The sequence below is a fragment of the Sorghum bicolor genome, chromosome 2 (assembly GCF_000003195.3).
Source record: "Sorghum bicolor cultivar BTx623 chromosome 2, Sorghum_bicolor_NCBIv3, whole genome shotgun sequence".
NCBI classification, from domain to species: domain Eukaryota; kingdom Viridiplantae; phylum Streptophyta; class Magnoliopsida; order Poales; family Poaceae; genus Sorghum; species Sorghum bicolor.
Genome location: NC_012871.2, coordinates 54,745,716 through 54,771,100, shown reverse-complemented (window position 1 = coordinate 54,771,100; position 25,385 = coordinate 54,745,716). Strand labels below are relative to the sequence as shown.

The following is a 25,385-nucleotide window of genomic DNA, read 5'->3' as shown; positions in this document are numbered from 1 at the left end:
CCAAAGCCAACTGCTGCTCTTCTCCCCAAATAAACTCTTGATTGGCTTTCAATTTAAGAAGAGGGCTGAAAGCACGAATCTTACCAGACAGATTAGATATAAATCTCCTGATAAAATTTACCTTGCCGATCAAGGACTGGAGTTCGGTCTTGTTGGTAGGGGCCACTATTTTATTGATGGCATCAATGGATCTTTGACTAATTTCAATACCCCTTTGATGTACCATGAAACCAAGAAACTGCCCTACCGATACACCAAATGCACACTTGTTGGGATTCATCTTCAATCCATGCTTCCTTGTGCACTCTAACACTTTCTGTAAACCGGCAAGATGCTTTGAGAAATCTCCAGATTTGACCACCACATCATCAATATAAATCTCTACGAGCTTGCCGATGAACTCATGAAATATAAAATTCATAGCCCTTTGATAAGTAGCACCAGCATTCTTCAACCCAAAAGTCATGACTATCCATTCAAATAACCCAACATGACCAGGACATCTGAATGCGGTTTTTGGAATATCCTCCTCTGCCATGAATATTTGATTGTATCCTGCATTACCATCCATGAAGCTGATGACCCGATGACCAGCCGTAGCATCAACCAGTAGATCGGCGACAGGCATTGGATATCCATCCATCGGCGTAGCTTTATTGAGATTCCTGAAATCAATGCACACTCGAAGCTTCCCGTTCTTCTTGTAAACCGGAACAACATTGGAAATCCACTCGGCATACCGACACTGCCGAATAAACTTAGCCTCAATAAGTTTGGTGATTTCGGCCTTAATATCAGGTAGAATGTTAGGATTACATCGGCGAGCTGGTTGCTGATGTGGCCGAAATCCAGACTTGATGGGCAACCGATGTTCAACAATTGATCAGTCTAAACCAGGCATCTCGGTATAATCCCAAGCAAAGCAATCTTTATATTCCTTTAACAAACTAGTCAATTGTTGCTTACACTCAGGATCTAATTTAGCACTAATAAAAGTAGGCCTAGGCTTATCACCACTACCTATATCTACTTCTACCAAATCATCGGCCGATGTGAATCCCTGGCCTAATTTTCCATCATCGGCGAATCTATCCATTAAAAACCGTCGTCAGAACCGACTGCTTGGATCGGTGGAATCTCGTAATCGGCAACCTTGAGAAAATCTTTCTCCCAAACTTCCCCTGAAATGCACCTGGTCCTTTCGTAAGTATCCGCCTCTGCCGATGCGATAACATAAGAAGAATCTCCTGGGACAATCTCAATCTTGTCACCTACCCACTGAACCAAACATTGGTGCATTGTAGATGGGATACAACAATTGGCATGAATCCAATCTCTTCCCAACAATAAGTTGTAAGCACCTTTTCCACTGATCACGAAGAAAGTTGTCGGCAAGGTTTTGCTGCCGATGGTTAACTCCACACATATTGCCCCCTTGACTGGAGACATGTTTCCTTCAAAGTCTTTGAGCATCATATCAGTCTTGGTCAAATCCTGATCCCCTTTCCCAAGCTTCCGATATACTGTATACGGCATAATATTAATAGCAGCTCCACCATCAACTAGGATCTTGGTCATTGGCTGCCCATCAACCCTTACTTTGACGAACAGAGCTTTGAGATGCTGTCTCTCGTCATCGGCAGGTTTCTCAAAGATAGCCGTCATCGGATCCAGAGCCAGCTGAGCTATCTGATCAGAAAATTCCAACTCATCATCACTGGATGGTGCAAGAAACTCCATCGGCAACATAAAGACCATGTTGACTCCTGCCGATAGACCTTCCCTCTTAGTTTCTGATGACTGCTGACTCCCAGAGTTCTCGCCCTTGCTTAGCTCCTCTTGCCTTTCACGCTGCAATCTCCTTTTCTGTGTCTTGGTTAATCCTTCAGGACACCATGGAGGAAGTGGCTTTTGCCTCGCTGCCGGGCGTCGGTTCTCCCTTGACTCCATACGATGCGTGTTAGCATCTCTGCAAAATATGAACTCATCGGGAACCCGCGCATTAGCCATCTCTTCGAGCTCTTCCTGGTTCCTGGGAAAATACTGGACATGGTCACCAAGCCTGTCGTGAACGCTAAGCCTGCCCCCCAGCCGATCATGAATTGACGCCCTTCCTCTGATTGGCCCATTAAATCGCCGTTCATCATCATGATAACGCCGATCGGTCCTATCGTACCGATCATAACCGTTGCACTCAGGGCAGTCTCTGACAGTAGGAAGCTTGATATTTTCCTCCCAACAATGGATGAAGAATGGACAATTCCAATGATCCCTGTGCCGATTCCACTCCTGTCGGCGTCTTTCTTCTTCCCGTCGATAATCTTCCTGCTGGCGCCGATACCGATCTTCCCGTTGTTGCCAATTTTCTCGAGGCCTTCTATGAGTTATGACGATACCAGACCGAGGAGGCCTTCCTGAGCTAGTTCCTTCCTGGACCAAGCCCTTACTTCTTGCATCGGCAGTAGTAACTTGATGCTGAGGATCTACCGATGCACTCTTCTCAGCTGTCTCCGATGTTAAGACCTTAGCCTTCCCCTTAGCATCCAACATGTTTGTCGGGAAAGGATGTTGGTCTATCTTCATCGGCTTCTGGGCTTTGGAACTGTCAAACTTGATTCTCCCAGACTCTATAGCCGATTGCAGCTGCTGTCTGAATACTTTGCATTTGTTGGTGTCATGGGAAGTTGCATTATGCCACTTGCAATATCTCATCCTCTTCAACTCTTCTGCCGATGGGATCACATGATTAGGTGACAGTTTGATCTGACCTTCCTGAAGTAGAAAGTCAAATATCCTATCGGCCTTAGCGGTGTCAAAAGCAAACTTCTCTGGTTCCTTCTGCCCAAAAGGACAAGACATCGGCTTCTTGTTTTTTACCCACTCTGCCAAGCCGATTACTGGTTCTTCATCAGAATCTGAGCTTGTTGCTTCATCGACAAATGACATTTTCTTATTCCATGCTCTTTTGGGCTCGAAAGGCTTGAGGTCTTGATCAGAAATCCTCTGCACCAAATGAATTAAACTTTCGAACTCCTGAGAGGCATATTTATCTCTGATATGTGGCAACAAACCCTGGAAAGCCAAATCGGCTAGCTGCCGATCATCCAGAACCAAGCTATAGCATTTATTCTTGACCTCTCGTATCCTCTGCACAAAACCCTCAACCGACTCATCATTACGTTGTCTCAACTTGACCAAGTCGGTGATCTTCTTCTCGTGAACCCCCGAAAAGAAGTATTTGTGGAATTGTTTCTCCAGATCGGCCCAAGTAATTACTGAGTTGGGAGGTAATGATATGAACCAAGTAAAAGCCGATCCAGACAATGACGAAGAAAATAGACGAACCCTCAATTCGTCCCTGTTACCAGCTTCTCCGCATTGAATGATGAACCTGTTGACATGCTCCATGGTTGACGTGTCGTCCTGCCCGGAAAACTTTGTAAAATCCGGTACCTTGTACCGATGTGGAAGCGGGATCAAATCATACGCGGGAGGATACGGTGTCCGATAAGAGTAAGTGTTGACTTTGGGTTTTATCCCAAATTGTTCCCTCATTACTTCAGCAATATTATCGGCCCAATATGCATCGGCATCTTGCCGATGAGGCGGCTGTGGATCTGGCACTTGGTGGCGAACCTCCACGTGTCTGTTCGGGACGTGATCTGCATGGAACATTGGATTGATCACCTGTCCTCCAATCTGTGGACCACCAAACTGCTGTCCACCGATTGGCTGTCCTCCGAGTTGCTGTCCCCCGAGTTGCTGTCCGAAATTCATTGGTTGGTTGGGAATCCCCTGACCTTGGAACCCGGGATAGACCTGCCCTTGCTGGAACCCTGTAGTCTGGTAACTCTGCTGGGGCGATTGTGGAAAGGCTTGCTGTCCAAGCCATCCATTATTAGCGTTCATCGGCATAGGTGCTGCCGATGATTGGTAATTGGGTACCATCATTGAATTGACATACCCCGACTGGGCCATAGACCTCTGTTGCATCAGCATTGACTCTGCCGATGCGTTGGGCATCTGGAACATTGAATCTTGAGGATTTCCAGTGTGAGGCCTTGCAGTAGTAGTTGTGGTATACCGAGGACTCTGGTTCACCGGCGCATTGGGAGGTGCCGATGTCATAGGAGTTTTCCCCTCATGTCAGTTATTTGTGATGTTCCCGGTGTCAACTCTGGAGGCATACCGTAACCCCACCAGTTGGGAGGAAGAGTCAACCCTGACATTGCCGATGCCAACATATCTGTTGTCAGTTTATGCTGCCCAACTGAAATTTGTGGGTTGGTTGTCATCGGCATAGATAGTGCACCAGTAGTCCCCGATGTACTTGGAGGGACGGCAGATTGTGCACTTGCAGTCGTCAAAGCAGCCGATGGAGCCGTGACCTCTGGTGCCGTTGGCTGATGATGAGAGGGGCCCATGTAATCTGGTGGGATTTGTCCTTCCTTGAAAGTTCTTGCCACGGCATTGAAAACCGTATTAGACAGTACACCAGCTTGGTTGATCAACGCTCGATTGATGGCATTGTCAACCATATCTTGAAGCTTGCCAGGATTGGCGTCAAAGGTAACCTGCCGTGGTGCCGGCAGTGCATCTTTCTGGACCACTTCGCCGCTCCTGTTTATGCTGAAGGACCTCAGGCATTGCTGCTTGAACTCTTCCACGGCTTGGGCAATAGCTTGCTTCTGCTCATCCTTGAGGTTGGCCTCCGTCACGGGGATGACGTTCTCCTCATCGAGGTCAGAGATTGACATGTTGATCTTGATCTTGAATTTGGTCCCACTGGGCGTGCCAAAAGATGTGTTGATGCAAAACTGATCTGCAAACACAAAGGGCTAATACCCGATTCAAACGTTAAGGCGTGCCAGCCGATTTGACCTTACTATCGGCAAAGGTGATAACTCGAATACTTTAGTCCTGACAACAGCGATGCGCTCGGATGTCACGGCTAAGAGGTACTCATGCGGAACTTGAGAACACGCCGAGCTTAAGTCGACGAATTCCTAAGAACTCGTAATAAAAGGGAAAAAGTATGACGAAGTCGTCGAAAGAGTAGATGCTGGAATATGAGTAAAACGTGTGTTTGATTGGTTGATAGATATCTCATTACAAGGCCCTAGGGTCTATATTTATACCCTGCTCAAAGAGCTACAACCAGACACGATTAGAATTCGAATTCCAAATTACACGGAATCCGTATACAAAACGATGTAAATAGTTAAGGAAATAACAAAACTATCCCTCGTGACAAACCGAAACTCCTCCACATAACGACCGGCAGCTTCCGGACTCCCTCTTTGCATCATCGGCAGACCCTTTGCCATAGTCATCGGCAGACTTTCTTATCTAGCCATCGGCACAATATCACTGCCTGTAGACTTAGTCACGTTCAACTTCTCCCTCATCGGCAACCATCCTCATCGGCAACTCACTTTGTAAACATCGTACTGCCACCTTATCCTGCCATCCTAGACACGTGCCCAAAAACGGTGTCAACACAACAATTAATCGGTCTAAACCAGGCATCTCGGTATAATCCCAAGCAAAGCAATCTTTATATTCCTTTAACAAATTGGTTAATTGCTGCTTACACTCAGGATTTAACTTAGCACTAATAAAAGTAGGCCTAGGCTTATCACCACTACCTATATCTACTTCTACCAAATCATCGGCCGATGTGAATCCCTGGCCTAATTTTCCATCGTCGGCGAACCTATCCATTAAAAACCGTCGTCAGAACCGACTGCTTGGATCGGTGGAATCTCGTAATCGGCAACTTTGAGAAAATCCTTCTCCCAAACTTCCCCTGAAATGCACCTAGTCCTCTCATAGGTATCCGCCTCTGCTGATGCAATAACATAAGAAGAATCTCCTGGGACAATCTCAATTTTGTCGCCTACCCACTGAACCAGGCATTAGTGCATTGTAGACGGGATGCAACAATCGGCATGAATCCAATCTCTTCCCAACAATAAGTTATAAGCACCCTTTCCACTGATTACGAAGAAAGTTGTCGGCAAGGTTTTGCTGCCGATGGCCAACTCCACACATATTGCCCCTTTGACTGGAGACACGTTTCCTTCAAAATCCTTGAGCATCATATCGGTCTTGGTCAAGTCCTGATCCCCTTTCCCAAGCTTCCGATATACTGCATATGGCATAATATTAATAGCAGCTCCACCATCAACTAGGATCTTGGTCATTGGCTGCCCATCAACCCTTCCTTTGACGAACAGAGCTTTGAGATGCTGTCTCTCGTCATCGGCAGGTTTCTCAAAGATAGCCGTCATCGGATCCAGAGCCAGCTGAGCTATCTGATCAGAAAATTCCAACTCATCATCACTAGATGGTGCAAGAAACTCCATCGGTAATATAAAGACCATGTTAACTCCTGCCGATGGACCTCCTTTCTTAGGATCTGATTGCTGCTGATCTCCAGACTGACCAGAATTTTCGCCCTTGTTTAGCTCCTCTTGCCTTTCACGCTGCAATCTCCTTTTCTGTGTCTTGGTCAACCCTTCAGGACACCATAGAGGGAGTGGCTTTTGCCTTACTGCCGGGCGTCGGTTCTCCCTTGACTCCATACGATACGTGTTAGCATCCCTGCAAAATATAAACTCATCGGGAACTCGTGCATTAGCCATCTCCTCGAGCTCTTCCTGGTTCCTGGGAAAATATTGGACACGATCACCAAGCCTATCGTGCACGCTAAGCCTGCCCCCCAGCCGATCATGAACCGATGCTCTTCCTCTGATCGGCCCATCAAATCGCCGATTGTCATCATGATAACGCCGATCAGTCCTGTCGTACCGATCATAACCATTGCACTCAGGGCAGTCTCTGACAGTAGGAAACTTGATATTTTCCTCCCAACAATGGATGAAGAACGGGCAGTTCCAATGATCTCTATGCCGATTCCACTCCTGTCGGCGTCTTTCTTCCTCCCGTCGATAATCTTCTTGCTGGCGCCGATACCGATCTTCCCGTTGCTGCCAGTTCTCTCGAGGTCTTCTATGAGTTATAACAATACCAGACCGAGGGGGCCTACCCGAACTGGTTCCTTCCTGGACTAAACCCTTACTTTTTGCATCGGCAGTAGTAACTTGATGCTGAGGATCTACCGATGCACTTCTCTCGGCTGTTTCCGATGTTAAGACCTTGGCCTTCCCCTTGGCATCCAACATGTTTGTCGGGAAAGGATGTTGGTCTATCTTCATCGGCTTCTGAGTCTTGGAACTGTCAAACTTAATCCTCCCAGACTCTATTGCCGATTGCAGCTGCTGTCTGAAAACTTTGCATTCATTAGTGTCATGAGAAGTTGCATTATGCCACTTGCAATATCTCATCCTCTTCAACTCCTCAGCCGATGGGATCACGTGATTAGGAGACAGCTTGATCTGACCTTCCTGGAGTAGAAAATCAAATATCTTATCGGCCTTAGCGGTGTCGAAAGCGAACTTCTCTGGTTCTTTCTGCCCAAAAGGACAAGACATCGGCTTCTTGTTTTTGACCCACTCCGCCAAGCCGATGACTGGTTCCTCATCAGAATCGGAGCTCGTTGCTTCATCAACAAATGATACTTTCTTGTTCCATGCTCTTTTGGGCTAGAAAGGCTTGACGTCTTGATCAGAAATCCTCTGCACCAAATGACTTAAGCTTTCAAATTCCTAAGAAGCATACTTATCCCTGATGTGTGGCAATAAACCCTGGAAAGCCAAATCGGCTAGCTGCCGATCATCTAGAACCAGACTGTAGCATTTATTCTTAACTTCCCGTATCCTCTGCACGAAACCTTCAACTGATTCATCATTGCGCTGTCTCAACTTGACCAAGTCGGTGATCTTCTTCTCATGAACCCCGGAGAAGAAGTATTTGTGGAATTGTTTCTCCAGATCGGCCCAAGTAATCACTGAGTTGGGAGGTAATGATATGAACCAAGTAAAGGCCGATCCAGATAATGATGATGAAAATAGACGAACCCTCAATTCGTCCCTGTTACCAGCTTCTCCGCATTGAATGATGAACCTGTTGACATGCTCCATGGTTGACGTGTCGTCCTGCCCGGAAAATTTGGTAAAATCCAGTACCTTGTACCGATGTGGAAGCGGGATCAAATCATATGCAGGAGGATACGGTGTCCGATAAGAGTAAGTGTTGACTTTGGGTTTTATCCCAAATTGTTCCCTCATTACTTCAGCAATTTTATCGGCCCAATATGCATCGGCATCCTGCCGATGAGGCGGCTGCGGGTCCGGCACTTGGTGGCGAACCTCCACGTGTCTGTTCGGGACGTGATCTGCACGGAGCATCGGATTGATCATCTGTCCTCCAATCTGCGGACCACCAAACTGCTGTCCACCGACTTGCTGTCCCCCGAGTTGCTGTCCAATATTCATTGGCTGGCTGGGGATCCCCTGACTTTGGAATCCGGGATAGATCTGTCCTTGCTGGAACCCCGTAGCCTGGTAACTTTGTTGGGGCGATTGTGGAAAGACTTGCTGTCCAAGCCATCCATTATTAGCGTTCATCGGCATAGGCGCGGCTGATGATTGGTAATTGGGTACCATCATTGAATTGACATACCCTGACTGGGCCATAGACCTCTGTTGCATCAGCATTGAATCTACCGATGCATTAGGCATCTGGAACATTGAATCTTGAGGATTCCCAGTGTGAGGCCTTGCAGTAGTAGTTGTCGTATACCGGGGACTCTGGTTCAACGGCGCATTGGGAAGCGCCGATGTCATAGGAGTCTTGCCCCTCATGTCGGTTATCTGCGATGTACCTGGCGTCAATTCTGGAGGCATACCATAACCCCACCAGTTAGGAGGAAGAGTCAACCCTGACATTGCCGATGCCAACATATCTGTAGTCAGCTTATTCTGCCCACCTGAAGTCTGCGGGTTAGTTGTCATCGGCACAGATAGTGCACCTGTAGCTCCCGATGTACTTGGAGGGACGACAGATTGTGCACTTGCAGCCGTCAAAGCAGCCGATGGAGCCGTGACCTCTGGTGCCGTTGGCGGATGATGAGAGGGACCCACATAATCTGGTGGGATTTGTCCTTCCTTGAAAGTTCTTGCCACGGCATTGAAAACCGTATTAGACAGTACACCAGCTTGGTTGATCAAAGCTCGGTTAATAGCACTGTCAACCATATCTTGAAGCTTGCCAGGATTGGCTTCGAAGGTAACCTGCCGTGGTGCCGGCAATGCATCTTTCTGGATCACCTCGCCGCTCCTGTTTATGCTGAAAGACCTCAGGCATTGCATCTTGAATTCTTCCATGGCTTGGGCAATAGCTTGCTTCTGCTCATCCTTGAGATTGGCCTCCGTCACGGGGATGACGTTCTCCTGATCGAAGTCAGAGATCGACATGTTGATCTTGATCTTGAATCTTGTCCCACTGGGCGTGCCAAAAGATGTGTTGGTGCAAAAGCTGATCTGCAAACACAAAGGGCTAATACCCAATTCAAACGTTAAGGCGTGCCAGCTGATTTGACATTACTATTAGCAAAGGTGATAACTCGAATACTTTAGTCCTGACAACAGCGATGCGCCCGTATGTCACGGCTAAGAGGTACTCACGCGGAACTTGAGAACACGCCGAGCTTAAGTCGACGAATTCCTAAGAACTCGTAATAAAAGGGAAAAAGTATGACGAAGTCGTCGAAAAGTAGATGCTGGAATATGAGTAAAAACGTGTGTTTGATTGATTGATAGATGTCTCATTACAAAGCCCTAGGGTCCATATTTATACCCTGCTCAAAGAGCTATAACTAAACACGACCAGAATTCGAATTCCAAATTACATGGAATCCGTATACAAAACGACTTAACCAAATAAGGAAATAACTCAGCTATCCCTCGTGACAAATTGAAACTCTTCCACAACCCGATCAGCAGCTTCCAGACTCCCCCTCCGTATCATCGGCAGACCTCCTCATCATAGTCATCGGCATAGACACATCATCACCTGTAAACTTAGTCACGTCCAACCTCTCCTTTATCGGCAACCATCCTCATCGGCAACTCATCCTGTAAACCACATACTTTCATCTTATCCTGCCATCCTGGACACGTGCCCAAAAACGGTGTCAACACCACTGTAGGGGCGGCTGGTGTTACTAGCCGCCTCTACAGTGTCTCCCCCACTGTAAGGGCGGCTGGCTTCCTGGTTCCCGGCCCATTCACTGTAAGAGCGGTTCAAATGCTAGCCGCTGTGGGAGAGGGGCGCTCTCTTAGTAAGTTTTTCACGTAGTGCTGCAAAAAATTACATCACCCCACAAAATACAAGCAAAACGTCTCAATTCCACGAAATCAACATTCATAAAAAAGAACATGGATTTACTGGCCATATCCATGGATTTTATAGAAGTCCTGAAAACACGGATTTTTTAACTTCCTATAGACATGGGTATTTATGTTGAAAACGGTGACTAGTTTCACTTTACCATTACTTTCACGTAGTATATTTTTATATATCGTAAATTTATATAACATAATGAAGTAGAAGTATTTTTGTTGAAATATATTACTTGTTTTATGTGAAAATGATAAAATTCATGTGTGTTGTCAGCATTGTTAGAGGACATCTATTTGGGTAGAGGACCTTGTTCGGAACCGATTAAAATTAGATTCTGATTTCTCATACCGCAATATCGACCATGCAGAACTCACCCACCACGAGAATGAACCTGGAGTCTGATTTCTCATACCGCGGACTCTTAGAAACCCAGCTATGTTACAGTACCGTGCGGTCGCAGAACGCACACCCAATCAGGGCCAATAAATTGTGTATGACCAGTTTCTGTCATATTTGTAGCTTTTCCCCTCATTTGTTTTGTTTCCGTGTTACTGATAGTAACTTTTGTGGGGAGGCGGAGACCAGAGAATTTTGATTTAGTTTTATTTGACCCTCGTGATGACTCTCATCCATTGAAGTATATGCTCTGGCTAAATGTTGTTGATCGGTCAACTAGTTTTTTCTTTTCACATACCAAGCGGGAGAGAGACTCCGGAGCTAAATTTTGGTGAGATTTGGCTGATTGACACTGAAGTGAATCATCATCTAGTAACGAAAAAATTGTTAGGTACAGCATCAATGTTTTGAGGAATCGTACAGCATCAATAGTACAGGATGACAAGTCGTTGTTCTCACAGGCAACATTTCAATGAGCGTCTTCAAGGTTACAAAAGGAACCTACTCGCAGCTCGAGTCTATTTCTATATTCAAAAGCAGATACCATATATATGCGCTAAAATCCCAAGTCCTAACCTCCGAATATGTTCGTTCAACTATTTGCATTCTTAGCGCATTTTTCTCGACTGGCTACCACTCAAATGGCGTCCTAGTTTTTTTTTTTTAAAAAAAAAAGTCAGAACAGATTGCTGGGTGCCTTCCAATTCTTTATTTCCAGTTCATTATTAGTGGCATCCAAGGGGCCATGGGGCTGAATTAGATTAGTAAATTTTCTAGGTCCAATTTGAGATGTGAGTTTCCTACACTATCTACTTGCACCCGCTATAAGTAATGCACTTGACTCAGCTTACAAGAGCAAAAACTTCCAGGCTCTTATCGCATTAGCAATGGCTGTAGCCTCTTCGTCTCCAGAGGCAGAGGCCCAGACGCTCCCTCACATTGCCATCTTCCCGTTCCTCGCCAAGGGCCACACCATCCCACTCATCCACCTCGCCCACTACCTCCACCGCTACGGCCTCGCCACCGTCACCTTCTTTATCACCGCCGGCAACGCTGGCTTCGTCCGGGAGGGGCTGTCCGGTGTGGCCGCGGCCGTCGTCGAGATGACCTTCCCGACCGACGTCCCGGGCATCCCACCGGGCGTCGAGAGCGCCGAGGGACTCACGTCGCTGGCCTCCTTCGCCGTCTTCGCCGACGCCACGTCCCTGCTGCTGCCACAGCTCGACGCCTCCCTCGCTGAGATGCAGCCGCCCGCGAGCCTGCTCGTCACCGACCCGTTCCTGCACTGGACGAAAGCGCCGGCGGCGAGGCTCGGCATCCCCAAGGTGTCCTTCTTCGGCATCTCGGCCTTCGCGCAAGTCATGCGGGAGGTGCGTGTGCGCCACGACCCGTGCGCCACGCTGCGGCCCGACGACGTCGACGCCGATGGCCACCCGGCCACCTTCACGGTGCCGGAGTTCCCGCACATCAAGCTCACCTTCGAAGACTTCATGGCGCCCTTCGGCGACCCTGCGTCTATAGCGCCCATGATGGAGCTCGACGGTAAGCTGGGCAAGGCCATTGAGGAAAGTCAAGGCCTCATCATCAATACCTTCCATGCCCTAGAGGCTCCCTACCTTGAGTTCTGGAACCAGCATGTTGGGCCCCGGTCCTGGCCCATCGGGCCCCTTTGCCTAGCCCAACCAACAGCCACCCGGCCCAAGGCCCAGCGGCCCTCTTGGATGGAGTGGCTTGATGACAAGGCGGCAGCTGGTAGAACCGTCCTGTATATCGCTCTTGGGACACTAGCTGCGATCCCAGAGTCACAGTTGAAGGAGGTTGCGAATGGGCTGGAGCGGGCTGAGGTGGACTTTATATGGGCTGTAAGGCCAGAGAATATTGACCTCGGATTAGGTTTTGAAGAGCGTACAAAGGACAGAGGTTTAGTGGTGAGAGAGTGGGTGGATCAGTTGGAGATTCTAAACCATATCAGCGTACAAGGGTTCTTGAGCCATTGCGGGTGGAACTCGGTACTCGAGAGTGTGACAGCCGGTGTGCCATTAGCGGTTTGGCCTATGCATGCTGATCAACCATTCAATTCGAGGTTCTTAGTCGATGAGCTGAAGATTGCTGTAAGGGTTCATACAAGTGATAGGACAATTAGAGGTTTGGTCACAAGCGAGGAGATTTCGGAAGTGGTGAGGGCTCTCATGCTAGGCGAGGAGGGGGTGGAGGCAGGAAAGAGGGTGGTGGAGCTGTCAGCTAGTGCTAGGGAGGCTATGGTAGAAGGAGGACAATCATGGAAATCTCTAAAAGAGATGATAAGTGAGTTGAGCATGATGAAGTTGAATGGGAATGAAGAGGTAAGCCTAGAGGAGCAAGTGGATGCTTAATTAGTGTTTGTTCTAAGTTGTCCATTGTTTATTTTCTTCACAAATGACTAGGTGGAGGCAGGAAGAAAGACCATGTGTTGGCTTTGAACTGTAAAGGGAATAATTTCTCTGTGAATGATAGATCTTCCATCCATATTTGAGAAAATATAATTTTCTTTGCATGTGAATCGATTTTTTTCAAGCATGTGATTTTTTTGAACCAAGCATATCAATTTTTTAGGAATTCCGTTTAAAGATAATTGTTCTTGCCTTGAGATAATAATTAAGTACACGACTTTTGCTGTGGTAAACTGTTGATCTGATTATTTTTTACAACATATTATACTATGTCAAAAAAGGAGATCACAGACGCGCGTTAACCATCAACGTAGACAAGTCTGTGCGCGTCAGAAATAACGCGTCTCTAATAAGGCCTATTACAGATGCGCTACGTGCGTCTGTAATGGTCCATATGACAGACGCGCCTTGTAAACATACGTCTGTATTGCAGCGAAGACGTGTCTGTGATAAGGAGAACACCCGTCTGGATTTTCTGTAACACGCGTATGTAATAAGGAGAACACCTGTCTAAATTTTCTGTAACACGCGTCTGTGAGACTTGCTTTTGCTACAGGCGAACCCACGCATGTGTAGCATTTGGGAACCCACATGGACGAAATTACACATACCGGCGTCTTGTAGAAAATCAATATGTGAAACACCACAAATAAAAGACATTATTATACAATGCAACTACTTCTACACTTAATTATACAGAATATCCACACAAGAAATTCTATGTTCAAATTAAATTGACAGGTTCCTCCAACACATGGACAACTCAATCTTAAAGTGTCAACTGAGATTACCAACACTGTGCCTGCATCTAAGCTTTATCACTTTCTGTAGAAACATCCTCATGAAAATGAAACTCTCCATTTTGATCAATGATCTGTTCCAGAATGAACATGGTGATCTTCTCTCTAATATCATTCAAGTTGATTTGATTGGACGTAAAATCAAATGCCTGTAAAATACCAGTAGCAAGAAGATGAAGTTGAGTACTAAATCTGTTAGCTGATTGATGGTAATACAAAAGTGTTAATGAAGAAGAACAAGCTATTTAATGAAACTGAAGCTACCAAGGTGAACAAAAAAAGTTCGATCTTCCTTTTTTCTCTAATATATAGTCCAAACCATAACACTAATAATGAGATTTGGGATATATATAGGGAAAAACTGTGTAATGAAGAAGAACAAGCAGTGTAGCAGCAGAGCACAGGGCTCCAAGACCCTGCTGGACTGCCGGTGATGGTCAGCGCTGCGATGCTGGTGCTCGGGCACGATCCTGGGTGGTTAGTACACAGCTTAGAGCATATTCCAAAAAAAACAAAAGGACTAAAAATGGGCCAGAAAGTGGTCCATGGCTCCATGCATTATGCAGACGGCCTAGCAAGGTGCAGCCGGCCGGCTAGTAAGGGAAAAAAAAAAAACAAGAAGCACGGGTTCTTCTTCAACCTCCCAGCCGGCTGGATCCGCCTGGCGACCGTCTAGAGAACAGAAAGGTGGACTATAGTGCTCACCGGAGGGTAGGGCGGCCGCCCAAGGAGCTCAAATTTGATCTGCCTCTGTCAGGCTGTGTGCACAGTCTTTCGTCGTGCCCGGCCGTGCAAGTCCCGCTCCCGTGCGCTCCAGCTTGCAGCGCGGCCGGCCGGCTCGACCGCGCATAACCGACGGGCGCGGCAGCGCCGGGCGCTGCTCATGCACCGCATGCGCTGCCTGCTAAGAAGTACCGCACGGGCGGCGCCGCGGCACCGATCGATATTCGATCGCGCGCGCGGGGGCGCTGGTCTTCCGCTGGCCGGCCGCCACAATGCGCGCCAGCGAGTGTAGCTCGCGATCTCGAGCGCTCCGGCCACGCGGCGCTGCTGCGCGTGTTCGATTCGACGCCGCCTTTACGCGCGCGCCGCGCTTGATGAGGGCCGTTAGAGCAAACCTTCAAACGCATCTAGCAAGCACGCGTGAGAAGAAATAAACAAGTGTGTCTGATTATCCATACAGATACCTGTTCAGTATACGTGTCTGTAATATCTTTTTAGTACAGACGCTTGTTAAGTTCCAAACAATAAGGCTCGTCTGTGATATGAGATTACAGACGCGCGTTAATTTTGTGATACCGTAATGCGTGTCTGTGATATCACTTTTTTACATAGTAATTCATAGGAGGTAATAATAGAACTATATTTAATTGTTTTTAGTTTTGGAAGAAAATGAAGTATCCAAATATGTTGTCTACGTCTTTTCACTAGTACAATGAATCTCTGTAAAGCGGTTCCAAATCTATTTCTATAGGTGTTTCTTAGACCCGCCAACACTGGGGCCAATGGAAATTAAACTTTTCATTGGCGGTTAATTGAGAACTGCCTGTGGAAATCGATTTCCACGGACGGATATCTAAACTGAACCGTCTGTGCAAATTGATTTCTATAAGCGGTTGTGTTATATCAATCGCCTGTGGAAAGGCTCGTCCAGAAAATATAAATTGAGTTTTAAAAATAGATACAAAAAGATTTTAATCATGGGGATGACCCACTAGCTAGTGGCCCGTCCGTCTCCGTCAAAGTCGCAAGTCACATATTTTTCCACGCAAAATCGCACGCTACGCGGCCAGTAGGAATCAAACCCGCAATCTCTCCCTCGCGCATAGCCTCCTCAACCATGTCATCCGTTACTCACATGTGTCTATACTAGAGTTTGGTTCCCCACATATTATCTTAAACCAAGCAAACATTGACTATTTGAGACTCTAAACGGATTCAAATGAAAAAGTTGTCAACTATAAAGTTACATAACTTTTCAAAATCTATAACTTTTAGATTGGTAGTTTCTCCATCCGAGGTAATTTATAAAATTTGAATTTTAAATTTGATAAATTCGAATGTGGTTTTCGATGACAAGATAATTTCAAATAAAAAAATTATCAACTATAAAAAAAATGGGCGGACCCAACTCAAAAGCCGCTAGTAGAAAACCAGTTTCACTGATGGTTTTCTTAAGAGAACCGCGTGTGAAAATGCATCATTTCCACTAGTGAAAATGGTTTTGTACTAACGGTTCTTGAGTCGGGTCCACTGATTTCTTTTTATAGATGTTTTCAATTAAAACCGCCTCTAAAAAATCTATCGTCAGCATAGAGCTTTTCTGTACTAGTGTTTTTAGAAAGTTTTGTGTTGATATATTTTTCAGCGTGATGGAAGTTAGCATTGATTTTTTAAAACATGATAGACGTGGTATACATAAAGTTGTGTACGACGGCATGATTTAATGTGTGACTTTTTTACAACATGATCAAAGGCAAACGTGTGTTATTTGCATTGGTCTAAAATTTTCAAACAAAATAATACCAAACGAGGTGCGTGAAAACTTTTATTACGTATATTAGGTAGTATTAGCTTTTTCTTTGCATAGGTATAAATTTGACTAACAAAATAATATCAAATATGAGGTGCATGACAACTTTTATTTTGTGTACTAGGTAGTATTAGTTTTTCCTTTGCATTGTTCTAAATTTCTCAAACAAAATAGTACCAAAATAATACCGCATGCATGGAGAGTTGTATACGTGATGGTGAAGGGCCAAGGCCATGCGCCCACTCATGTCTGTCCTTTGATTTGACAATTTCAAATCTTTTTTTCTTTTCTTAAGTTTACTAGTTAATTTTAAAAATTTAAAAATCAATGGCTCAGGTTTCTTTAGAGGTATTACTTTATAGGAAATAAAGAGTGTACCGTAGCATTACCTAATATATATACTTAATTTGTGAATGCAAGAATCTCCAACACTATTGTGTACATCGCCATTTGTCGCCAATACTTAGCGATGAAAACGGATCGCATACGGACGGATATCATCGATATCATATTTGTTTTCATATTTCTAGTCAGATTCAGATTCGAATATGGATAATGTCAATCATGTCGGATAAGATACGATTGAATGTCGACATTATAAATATACGATTTAAGTATTTGGATACGGATACGGTATCAGATATTGAATATTCAGACTTGGATATATACTGACAGATCTGAACCTCTCTTAACGAATTCGATCTCGAATACGGTCAGAAAATATCCATACCGTTTTTATCCCTACCAATACTACAGTGAAATATGATATCATCTAGTCCAGTGCGATGTCAACGGCGTCCCAATGTAACACAACACTTGTATGAAACAAAGCCGCCGCCGCCGCTGCTGCTGCCATCACGCCTAGATAGGGACCTTCATTTTTCTCTCTCCGGTGCATCTACCAGAAGGAGAGGGGACTCATATTATTTTTCCATAGTTTTCTAGTGTTTTAAGGTCGAGTCCAAATAAATTTCTAGCGACAATAGATGATTCTCGATCGGGATCGTGTGTCTTGCGATGATTTCAGTGACTGTCACAACAAGATCTCTGTTGCAGGTATTGATCTCATTGGTAGACAACTAATTTTGTGGCTTTATCTGCAAGGGGAGGGGGTGCTTCTTGTAGCCTCCAATGAGGATAGATGCGTTGAATCTTGTGGCATTGGATTTGGCATAAGGACATCACTTTGGCTTTGGCGTTTGAGATAAGCTATTAGAGTAACTCTAGCAGTAGCCCCTAAATTAGATTTGAGTGCTTTCTCTATTTTTGTTGGTCCTCTATTTTTTTTCATTTGCTCCAACACAAGCCCCCAAATTCATACCCCCAAGGCCTTGTTTAGTTTCAAAATTTTTTGGAAAAACGACACTGTAGAACTTTTGTTTTTATTTGATAAACATTATCCAATCATGAAGTAACTAGGCTTAAAAGATTCATCTCATGATTTACAGACAAACTGTGTAATTAGTTTTTATTTTTATCTATATTTAATGTTCCATACATATGCCGCAAGATTCGCTATGACAGAGAATCTTGAAAAAAATTGGGTTTTTGGGGTGAACTAAACAAGGCCTAAATTCTCTCGATAGGCACCGACTATTGAAACCCACTTGTCATCTTCAATGTCTCACCAACTGAGCTATCTCAAGCCGAGGGAAGAGTTGGAACAGCCAGCATTGCACCGAGCGAGAAAGAGAAGAAGCCCGTGGTGGGGCGGGGAAGAGCAAGCCGAGCGAGGGAAGAAGCCGCAGTGGGGCAGGCCACAAGCAGAGCCATGGCCGCCTGACCTGCTGCACCGCCGCATCTCGAGCGGGAGGGGAAGGGGAGGAGCGCCATGTCTCTGCAGGAGGGGAAGGAGAGCCGATGGCCGCACGGCCTGCTGCGTCGCCACGTCTCGAGGGGAGGGGAAGGGGAGGAGCACGCAGATGCAGGGGAGGGGATGGTCCGCACGTGGATTTGGGCGTCAGGGGAGACAACGGTGGCGCACCGCAGATTGGTCGCGAGCAGGCAAGCAAGTGGATGATGCCCGAGGGGTGACCCAACAGGAATCAGGGCTGGTGGGAAGATTTTTTGGTCCAACAAATTTCGGATAGGGGTCCTAGAGTTGCTCTTAGGCCAGTCTCAATGTGTGTTTCATAAGAGTATCTTGCACATTAAATAGGATGCCACATAAGCAAAATTGCTGACTTGGCAGGATCATTAAATGAAGGAGTTTCATCAGATGAGAGAGGAGTTTAGGCCAGTCTCAATGGGGTTTCATGGAGGATTTCATGCACATTAAATAGGGTGCCACATCAGATTTTTGCATGAAACTGGAAGGAGAGAGAAGGGATACGTTTCATCCCGGTGAAACGTTTGAGCACGGTTTCCAAAAGGTTGGAAACAGGGACGAAACAACACTGAGAGTGGTTTTCGCGTTTCATCAGGTGCCGTCGCGATTCTGTCGCCATCGCGAGTCCACCGTGCGGTCGCAAGTTCACCGCGCCGTCCTGATTCCACCACCGTCGCGAGCTGTCGCACGGTCACGAGCTCCACCGGCCTAGGGGCAAGGTCCGTCGCACCAGGTGGGCGCGAGTCGGCCGCGCGGGCGGGCGTGAGCCGCCACGCTGCCGGGCGCAAGCTCCGCCACGCCGCGGGCGCAAGCTCCGCCGCGAGTGGGCGCGAATCGCCATGCCACCGGGCGCAAGCTTTGCCGTCGCAAGTCCACGTGGTCACAAACTGCCCCGTTGCGAGTTCGCCGCGCCATCCTCAGGCAGAGCCCATTCCGAGCAGAGGCGTGGGGGCCGATGGACACTGCCGCCGTCTTGTAGACACTGAAACCATTGTTACCGTCTTCCAGCACCAAGTACAGGTGCTTGCGGCGGCCGGCAGTGGCTTGGCCTCAGCTCGTCCTCCGCCAGGTCCTTCACTTCACCACCATCGGACACGCGGGCTCCGTCTCTACCAGACGTGCGAGTTTATCTAGTCACTACCGGAAACAGTAAAGTCGCCGAGCCGTTCGCCGACTGTTTAGGGTTCTTTGCCGAGCGTTTTAGGCGCTCGGCGAACCTTCTGTATCCAGTAGTGAGTCATGGGTGCGAGCGTCCATGCGGCCTCCATGCTCGGCCGGAGCAGAGTCACGGTGACGAGAAGGATGTGGGGGAAGAGAGGGATGATAGGACAGGTGGGACCCTTAAATAGTAAAAAAAGTTATGAAACCGTACTAAGAAACTTTGCACTGTGTGAGAGATCTGTTTTATGGTAAAATTTCATGTGTTGGAAACTGGGAGATGAAACTCCTCATTGAGACTGGCCTTATGGCTCGGTTACCTAGTTTATAGTTTTGGTAACTGTGCCATGAAACTATGCATTGAGACTGGCCTAGGAGAAGGATAGAAGAATATGGATAGAATATTATGTATTTTATATTTTAGTTTTTTATGTGTAATTTAAAGATGTCCTACGCCACTCCTTCCCTTGGTAAAATAATAACAACGACGTCTCAATGTACTATGCCTCTTTTTTATATAGCAGTGGGCAGTTGGAGCTCGCATCGACGAGTATAATCCATAACAACATGACGCTATAGACTAATCCAAACAATCACCCATATCTCAGAAAGAAACGTCATGCAAACAGCGCATCCTTTTGGTTCCATATGTAACAGCTAGCATAGTAATTACACTAGTTAGATCTCCGACCTTGCTGCCTCAGTAGAGTTGTAAACAAAATATACAGCAAAGGATGGTCTTTGATCCTATCTGTTTGTACTAGAATTTGCATAATACATATATATATGGATTGTTCTGTTTAGATCCCTTCAAATTTTCAAAAGTTTATAAGATTTTCCGTCACATTGAATCTTGTGGTACATGCATGAAGCATTAAATATAGGTTAAAAAATAATTATTTGCACATAAATCACGAAATGAATCTTTTGAGTCTAGTTCGTTGGTCTAAAAAGTCAAGCCCATTCGCTTGTCTTATAAGTCGTACTTTTTCTCCCAGCTAAGAATGTTTTTCTCTCACGATAAATTAGCAAACAGTATTTTTAGTTATGACTTTTCAGACCAGCGTTGGACACTGTATGTCAAATACAAACGAAAGTACTACAGTGTCAAAATTCAAAAAGATTTTGGATCTAAACACACCCTAAAGGTCTTGTTTAGATGCCTTCAAAATTTCAAAAGTTTACAACTCATTACATCGAATCTTTAGACGCATACATGAAACATTAAATATAGAATAAAAATAACTAATTTTACAGTTTGCGTGACACTAATTAATAAATATAAATACAAGTGTTATAGTAGTCAAATCCAGAAAGATTTTAGATCTAAACGAGGCCTAAAGCCAACCTGTTATAAAACAATAAAAGTTGCGCAGAGATTTGCTTGCCTTATCAGCCGTATTTTTTATCAGCCAGCAGTGTTTTCTCTCCCAATAAATCAGCCAACAGTAATTTCAGCAATGACTTTTGGGACCAGCAAATAGGCTAGACACATATATCCGAATTAAGTACCTTTTCATGTACATTCAGCTTCTATTTTATATACTTCTTTCATCCTAAATAAGTGTCATACTTTTTAAAATTTAACTAGATTTATAGTAAATATTAGCAACATTTATATCTTTAAATAAATTTATTATAAAAATATATTTAATGATTTATCTAATGATACTAATTATTTACTATAGCAAATATGCTTGTGCGCGTATATATATGAGTTGTTCGACCTCGACACGAACACGAGAACATTTTTCACTTCAGACCTTGTTTGTATGTTGTCGGATTCACCTCGATCCACATGTGTTGGAGTGGATCGGGTGGAATTTAGTTCAAGTTCCACTCCAATCCACCTCAATATATGTGGATTGATGCGAAACTGACTACATCCAAACAAGGCCTCACTTATTTCTAGTGTCCACCTACAAATATTTTCTTACCCTCAAGCAGGCGGCAACATTTTCCATGCCTCATTATTTCTTATCTGTCACAACGGTGAACACATTTTGTTGCTCTCTCACCATCATCGTGAGCAGGCGCCGGAGGCACATATATGAGGCATGCAGGAGGAACCGGAGGAGGTGACTGCTTATGCGCAAGCTGCAGGATGCAACAAACACGTGCCATGGTTGATTTCGATCGGTCGGTTGGGAAATGAATTTCATCTTTGTTTTATGGTCTGAATCGGCTACGCAGCGTGAACCGTTGAAGAAACAGTAATGATTAGGAGCGGGCGCCCGTCCTTGCCGGATACGGCTAGAAAGCCCTCCACGGCCCAACATGTATGCTTCATTGCGTATTATCATCTCTAGCAAAATATCTTTCACTTTGTACTCACTTATTTATGTGTGGTTACTTATGCTCTCGTTGCTCCGCTGCCATCTTTCCCACCATGCGACTCATCTCGCGGCGTGCAACTCTCCATCCAGCACCGTGCCTCCATCGCCTTGGCATGCTCTAAGCTCCGACGCGCCCCCTCCAGCTCGCTGCGCACTGCGCGCTCCGCTACTACCCACCGTGTCTCTTCCCTACCTGCATCTCATCGGATCTGGCTGGCAGGCTCGAGGAAGCTGGTTGCGCGTGGTCGGTGGGCTCAAGCAAGCTGCTGACCCTCCCCTATCTGGCCGGCGGTGTCCTCTCTAGATCTGGCAGCGTCTCCTCTTTCTTGGCCAACGGCGGTCATGGTAGGGGCATGCTGGCGGACCAGGTCATGGCAGGGGCATGCCGGTGGACCAGGTCATGGCAGGGGCATGACGGCGGACCATCCAGCGAGCCTATGCCACCGCAGGTTCCACCAAGTAGGTCATGGCCGCGTGATGTTGATGTGTTTTGAGTGTTTTTAGACTCTTTTTTTCCTGATATGTTGCAAGCTCATGTTTCAAGTGTATCAGTTGTTTCATGTGTATGTTTTAATTGTTTCATGCAGATGTTTCAAAAGTAGATCAAGATGTTGCAGATGTTGCAATGGTTGTACATGGATGTCATAAGCGTCTTTCTTAAGTGTCTCAGTTGCTTTTTATACATGTATTTTTGCAAGTGTTTTAGACGCATGTCTGAAGTGTTTCAACTGCCTTCTTCTCTATGTTGCAAGTGTTACATCTAGATATTTCAAAATTAGAGATGTTTGCACAGATTGCAATGGTGTTTCAACTGTATATTGCAAATGTTTCATCTATTTTAGACATATGTTGCAAAGATTTTGATCAGCATGTTGCAGTGTTGGATGGTGCGACATCTTCTACCATATTCGATGTGACACCCAAAAAATTTAGAACTAAACAAGGCCTTAGTTTAGGATTTCTATTAAAATTCATGATTGAAGAGATATATTTGGATCAATCTTATTATTTACATTGGATTCAGTATCACGCTAGAAAATGGTTATTCTAACTCCTATGAGAACGAGTATATTATGAGTAAAAGCGGACGTGGTCAAATTAAATGCATAAGTTTTTTCTTGCCGGGATACTGTGAAAGCCTATGTTTGGTTTTGGTAATTAATGACACCAAGTTGCTAATGCTTTGTGTTCAAGTGATTTGAGTTAGACATAGAAACATATGTGATGAAGGTGCAAGGTGGCATGAAAAGGTGGCCACATGATTACAAAGAGATGAAGCAAGTGGAGATCATGATGATAAACAAGGAGTAAAGTGATCAAGAAAAAGGTATAAACATAGGGTTTTGCTTTTGTCGGTCTAAGTTGTGTAGAGAAGTGATTGACCGATTTGAGGATAGATAGCCAACTATCAAGAGGGGAAATCACGGTCATCCCTCGAATCAAGTGCTACTAGGTCCATTTCTTGAGCATATGCATTAGGATCTAGTAAACTGCTGACCTAACTCCTTCTGTAAAAATGTTTGTGAAAAGCTAACACACATACACTTTGGTGGTGGACACTTGGTGGTGTTAGCACATTTGCAAAGGAGGTGGAGTGCCAAGGGTAGAGAGGGGTTTGGGTTTCTCTCTCCCTCCCGCGGAGCTTGCGAGGCGGGATTCGGCGCTTTTGAGAAAATAAAACGTATATTTTCTATTGCGCCAGTGGAAAGTTTGAGAAAGTCGCACGAGTGAGAAACACTCATCGAACGCAGTGCACAGAGGCACCGGACGCTGTCCTTAGCATCTTGTGTACTGTCGGAGTCTAGCCAAAGCAAGCATAGCGCACCAGACGCTCTACACGGTACGTAGGGGATCTGCCGTTCGAGCATCCGGTGCTTGTTGGGGGGCAGCGAGCTAGTCTGCGAGGTTTTCTAACAAAGCACCGGACACACTGGAGTGAGTCCGGTGCTCAGCATCCGGTGTTTGAGCGTTTTGCAACCCTCCCTGCGTACGTGTCCGGTGAGCACAGGATGCGTCCGGTGCTCACTTTACTGCGTCTGGTGGTGTGCAGGTAGCCGCTGAAGATCGACTCGTGAGTTTCAAAAGGTTGACACGTGGCTAACTTCAGAGCACCGGACGTAGGTCTTGACCGTCCGGTGGTACCCTACTGCACGTCCGATGCTCTTGAGTTTTGCCCAGTGTTAGAGCCAACGGCTCTATTTGTTGAGGGGGCTTATAAATAGAAGGTGGATGGCTTTGGGGGATTCTCTCTTCTTGCACTTTGATATACTTGAGACATACTTTTAGCTAGAGAATACTCCCTCCACTCATCTTCTTGCTTGATTGCTAATCCTAGTGAGATTGAGTGAGATTCAAGTGCATTGCTTAGTGAGTTGCATCTAGTGGCACTTGATTGTTGAGTTTGCTACAGATTTCTTGTTACTCTTGGGTGTTTCCCGATGCCCTAGACGGCTTGGAGCAGCGGAGGTGTTGAGCTCATGATTGGAGATTGTTTTGAGCCCCACCAAGTGATTTATGAGGGGTTCTTGCGCCTTTCCCGTGAGAGATCGCAAATTGGCTACTCTAGTGGATTGCTCGTAGCTTGGAGGATCCCCATCTTGTGAGTGGATGCGTGGCACCCGCTGAGGGTTTGGCTTTGAATTGCCAATTAGTTCATGATCCATCAAGTGGGTGTATCGCCACAACGAGGACTAGCTTGCCGGGAAGCAAGTGAACCTCGGTAAAAAATTTTGTGTCATCTCTTGCCAAGGATTCTCTGTGTGATTGTGATTGTAATTGTGAGTGATTGGTTGGATATATCTCTATACTACAACATCGGTATAACAATCACTCCCCACTCGTTTACAACGTCGATATAACAATCACTCCCCACTTGATAGGCTTATAGGTGCCTGATAGGGGATTACTCTAATTCTTCCCCTATTCGGGTTACTTGCCTGATAAGACGATACTATACAAAGTTTACCGGTTATTGGAACTAGAGTACATTAGTATTTCTTCATCATCAATAGTTTCTAGATTGTTTGTGCCCCCTTAGATTTATAGGCTAGATCATAAATCATCTACTGTTCCTTTGGGTTCGATATTAAAACCGGGTTGATCTTGGTGAAGTGCTGATCAGTATATATCTGTGCGCTTGCGGATAATTTGATTATAATCATTATTAGGTTGCAGTTAATTTATACCAACAAGCATTTCTAGCGCCGTTGCCGGGGAACGGTTTGCTGATTTTTGCCATTAGTCTATCTTAGTCTATAGTTATCCTTTTATATAAAAAAATATAATAATATAAATATATATAATATTATATAAATATGGAAATTGAATCTCAACTTTTATATCAATATGGAGCTCCATTGGGATCGTACCTCTAGCCAAAGGAATCTTCTAAACCTATCACATCATTTGGCTATGAGCTACGCCCGGGACTAATCAAATTAGTTCAAGAACATATTTTTTTCTGGCAATTCTAGCGAAAACCCCTATTCCCATTTAGGTGATTTTGAGGAGACATGTTCATGTCTAAGTATTAAGGGCATGGCCGATGAAACTTTAAGATAAAAACTCTTTCCATTTTCATTAACGGGTGGGGCTAAG

At 45.5% G+C, this 25,385-nt stretch overlaps 1 protein-coding gene across 1 annotated transcript; it reads left to right on the top strand.

The window, feature by feature from the left end:
* On the top strand, positions 11,442-13,243 carry LOC8054573 (UDP-glycosyltransferase 90A1). Its single transcript, XM_002462188.2, has one exon. It carries the CDS (start codon positions 11,592-11,594, stop codon positions 13,074-13,076), a length of 1,485 nt encoding a protein of 494 aa, XP_002462233.1. The 5' UTR covers positions 11,442-11,591; the 3' UTR covers positions 13,077-13,243.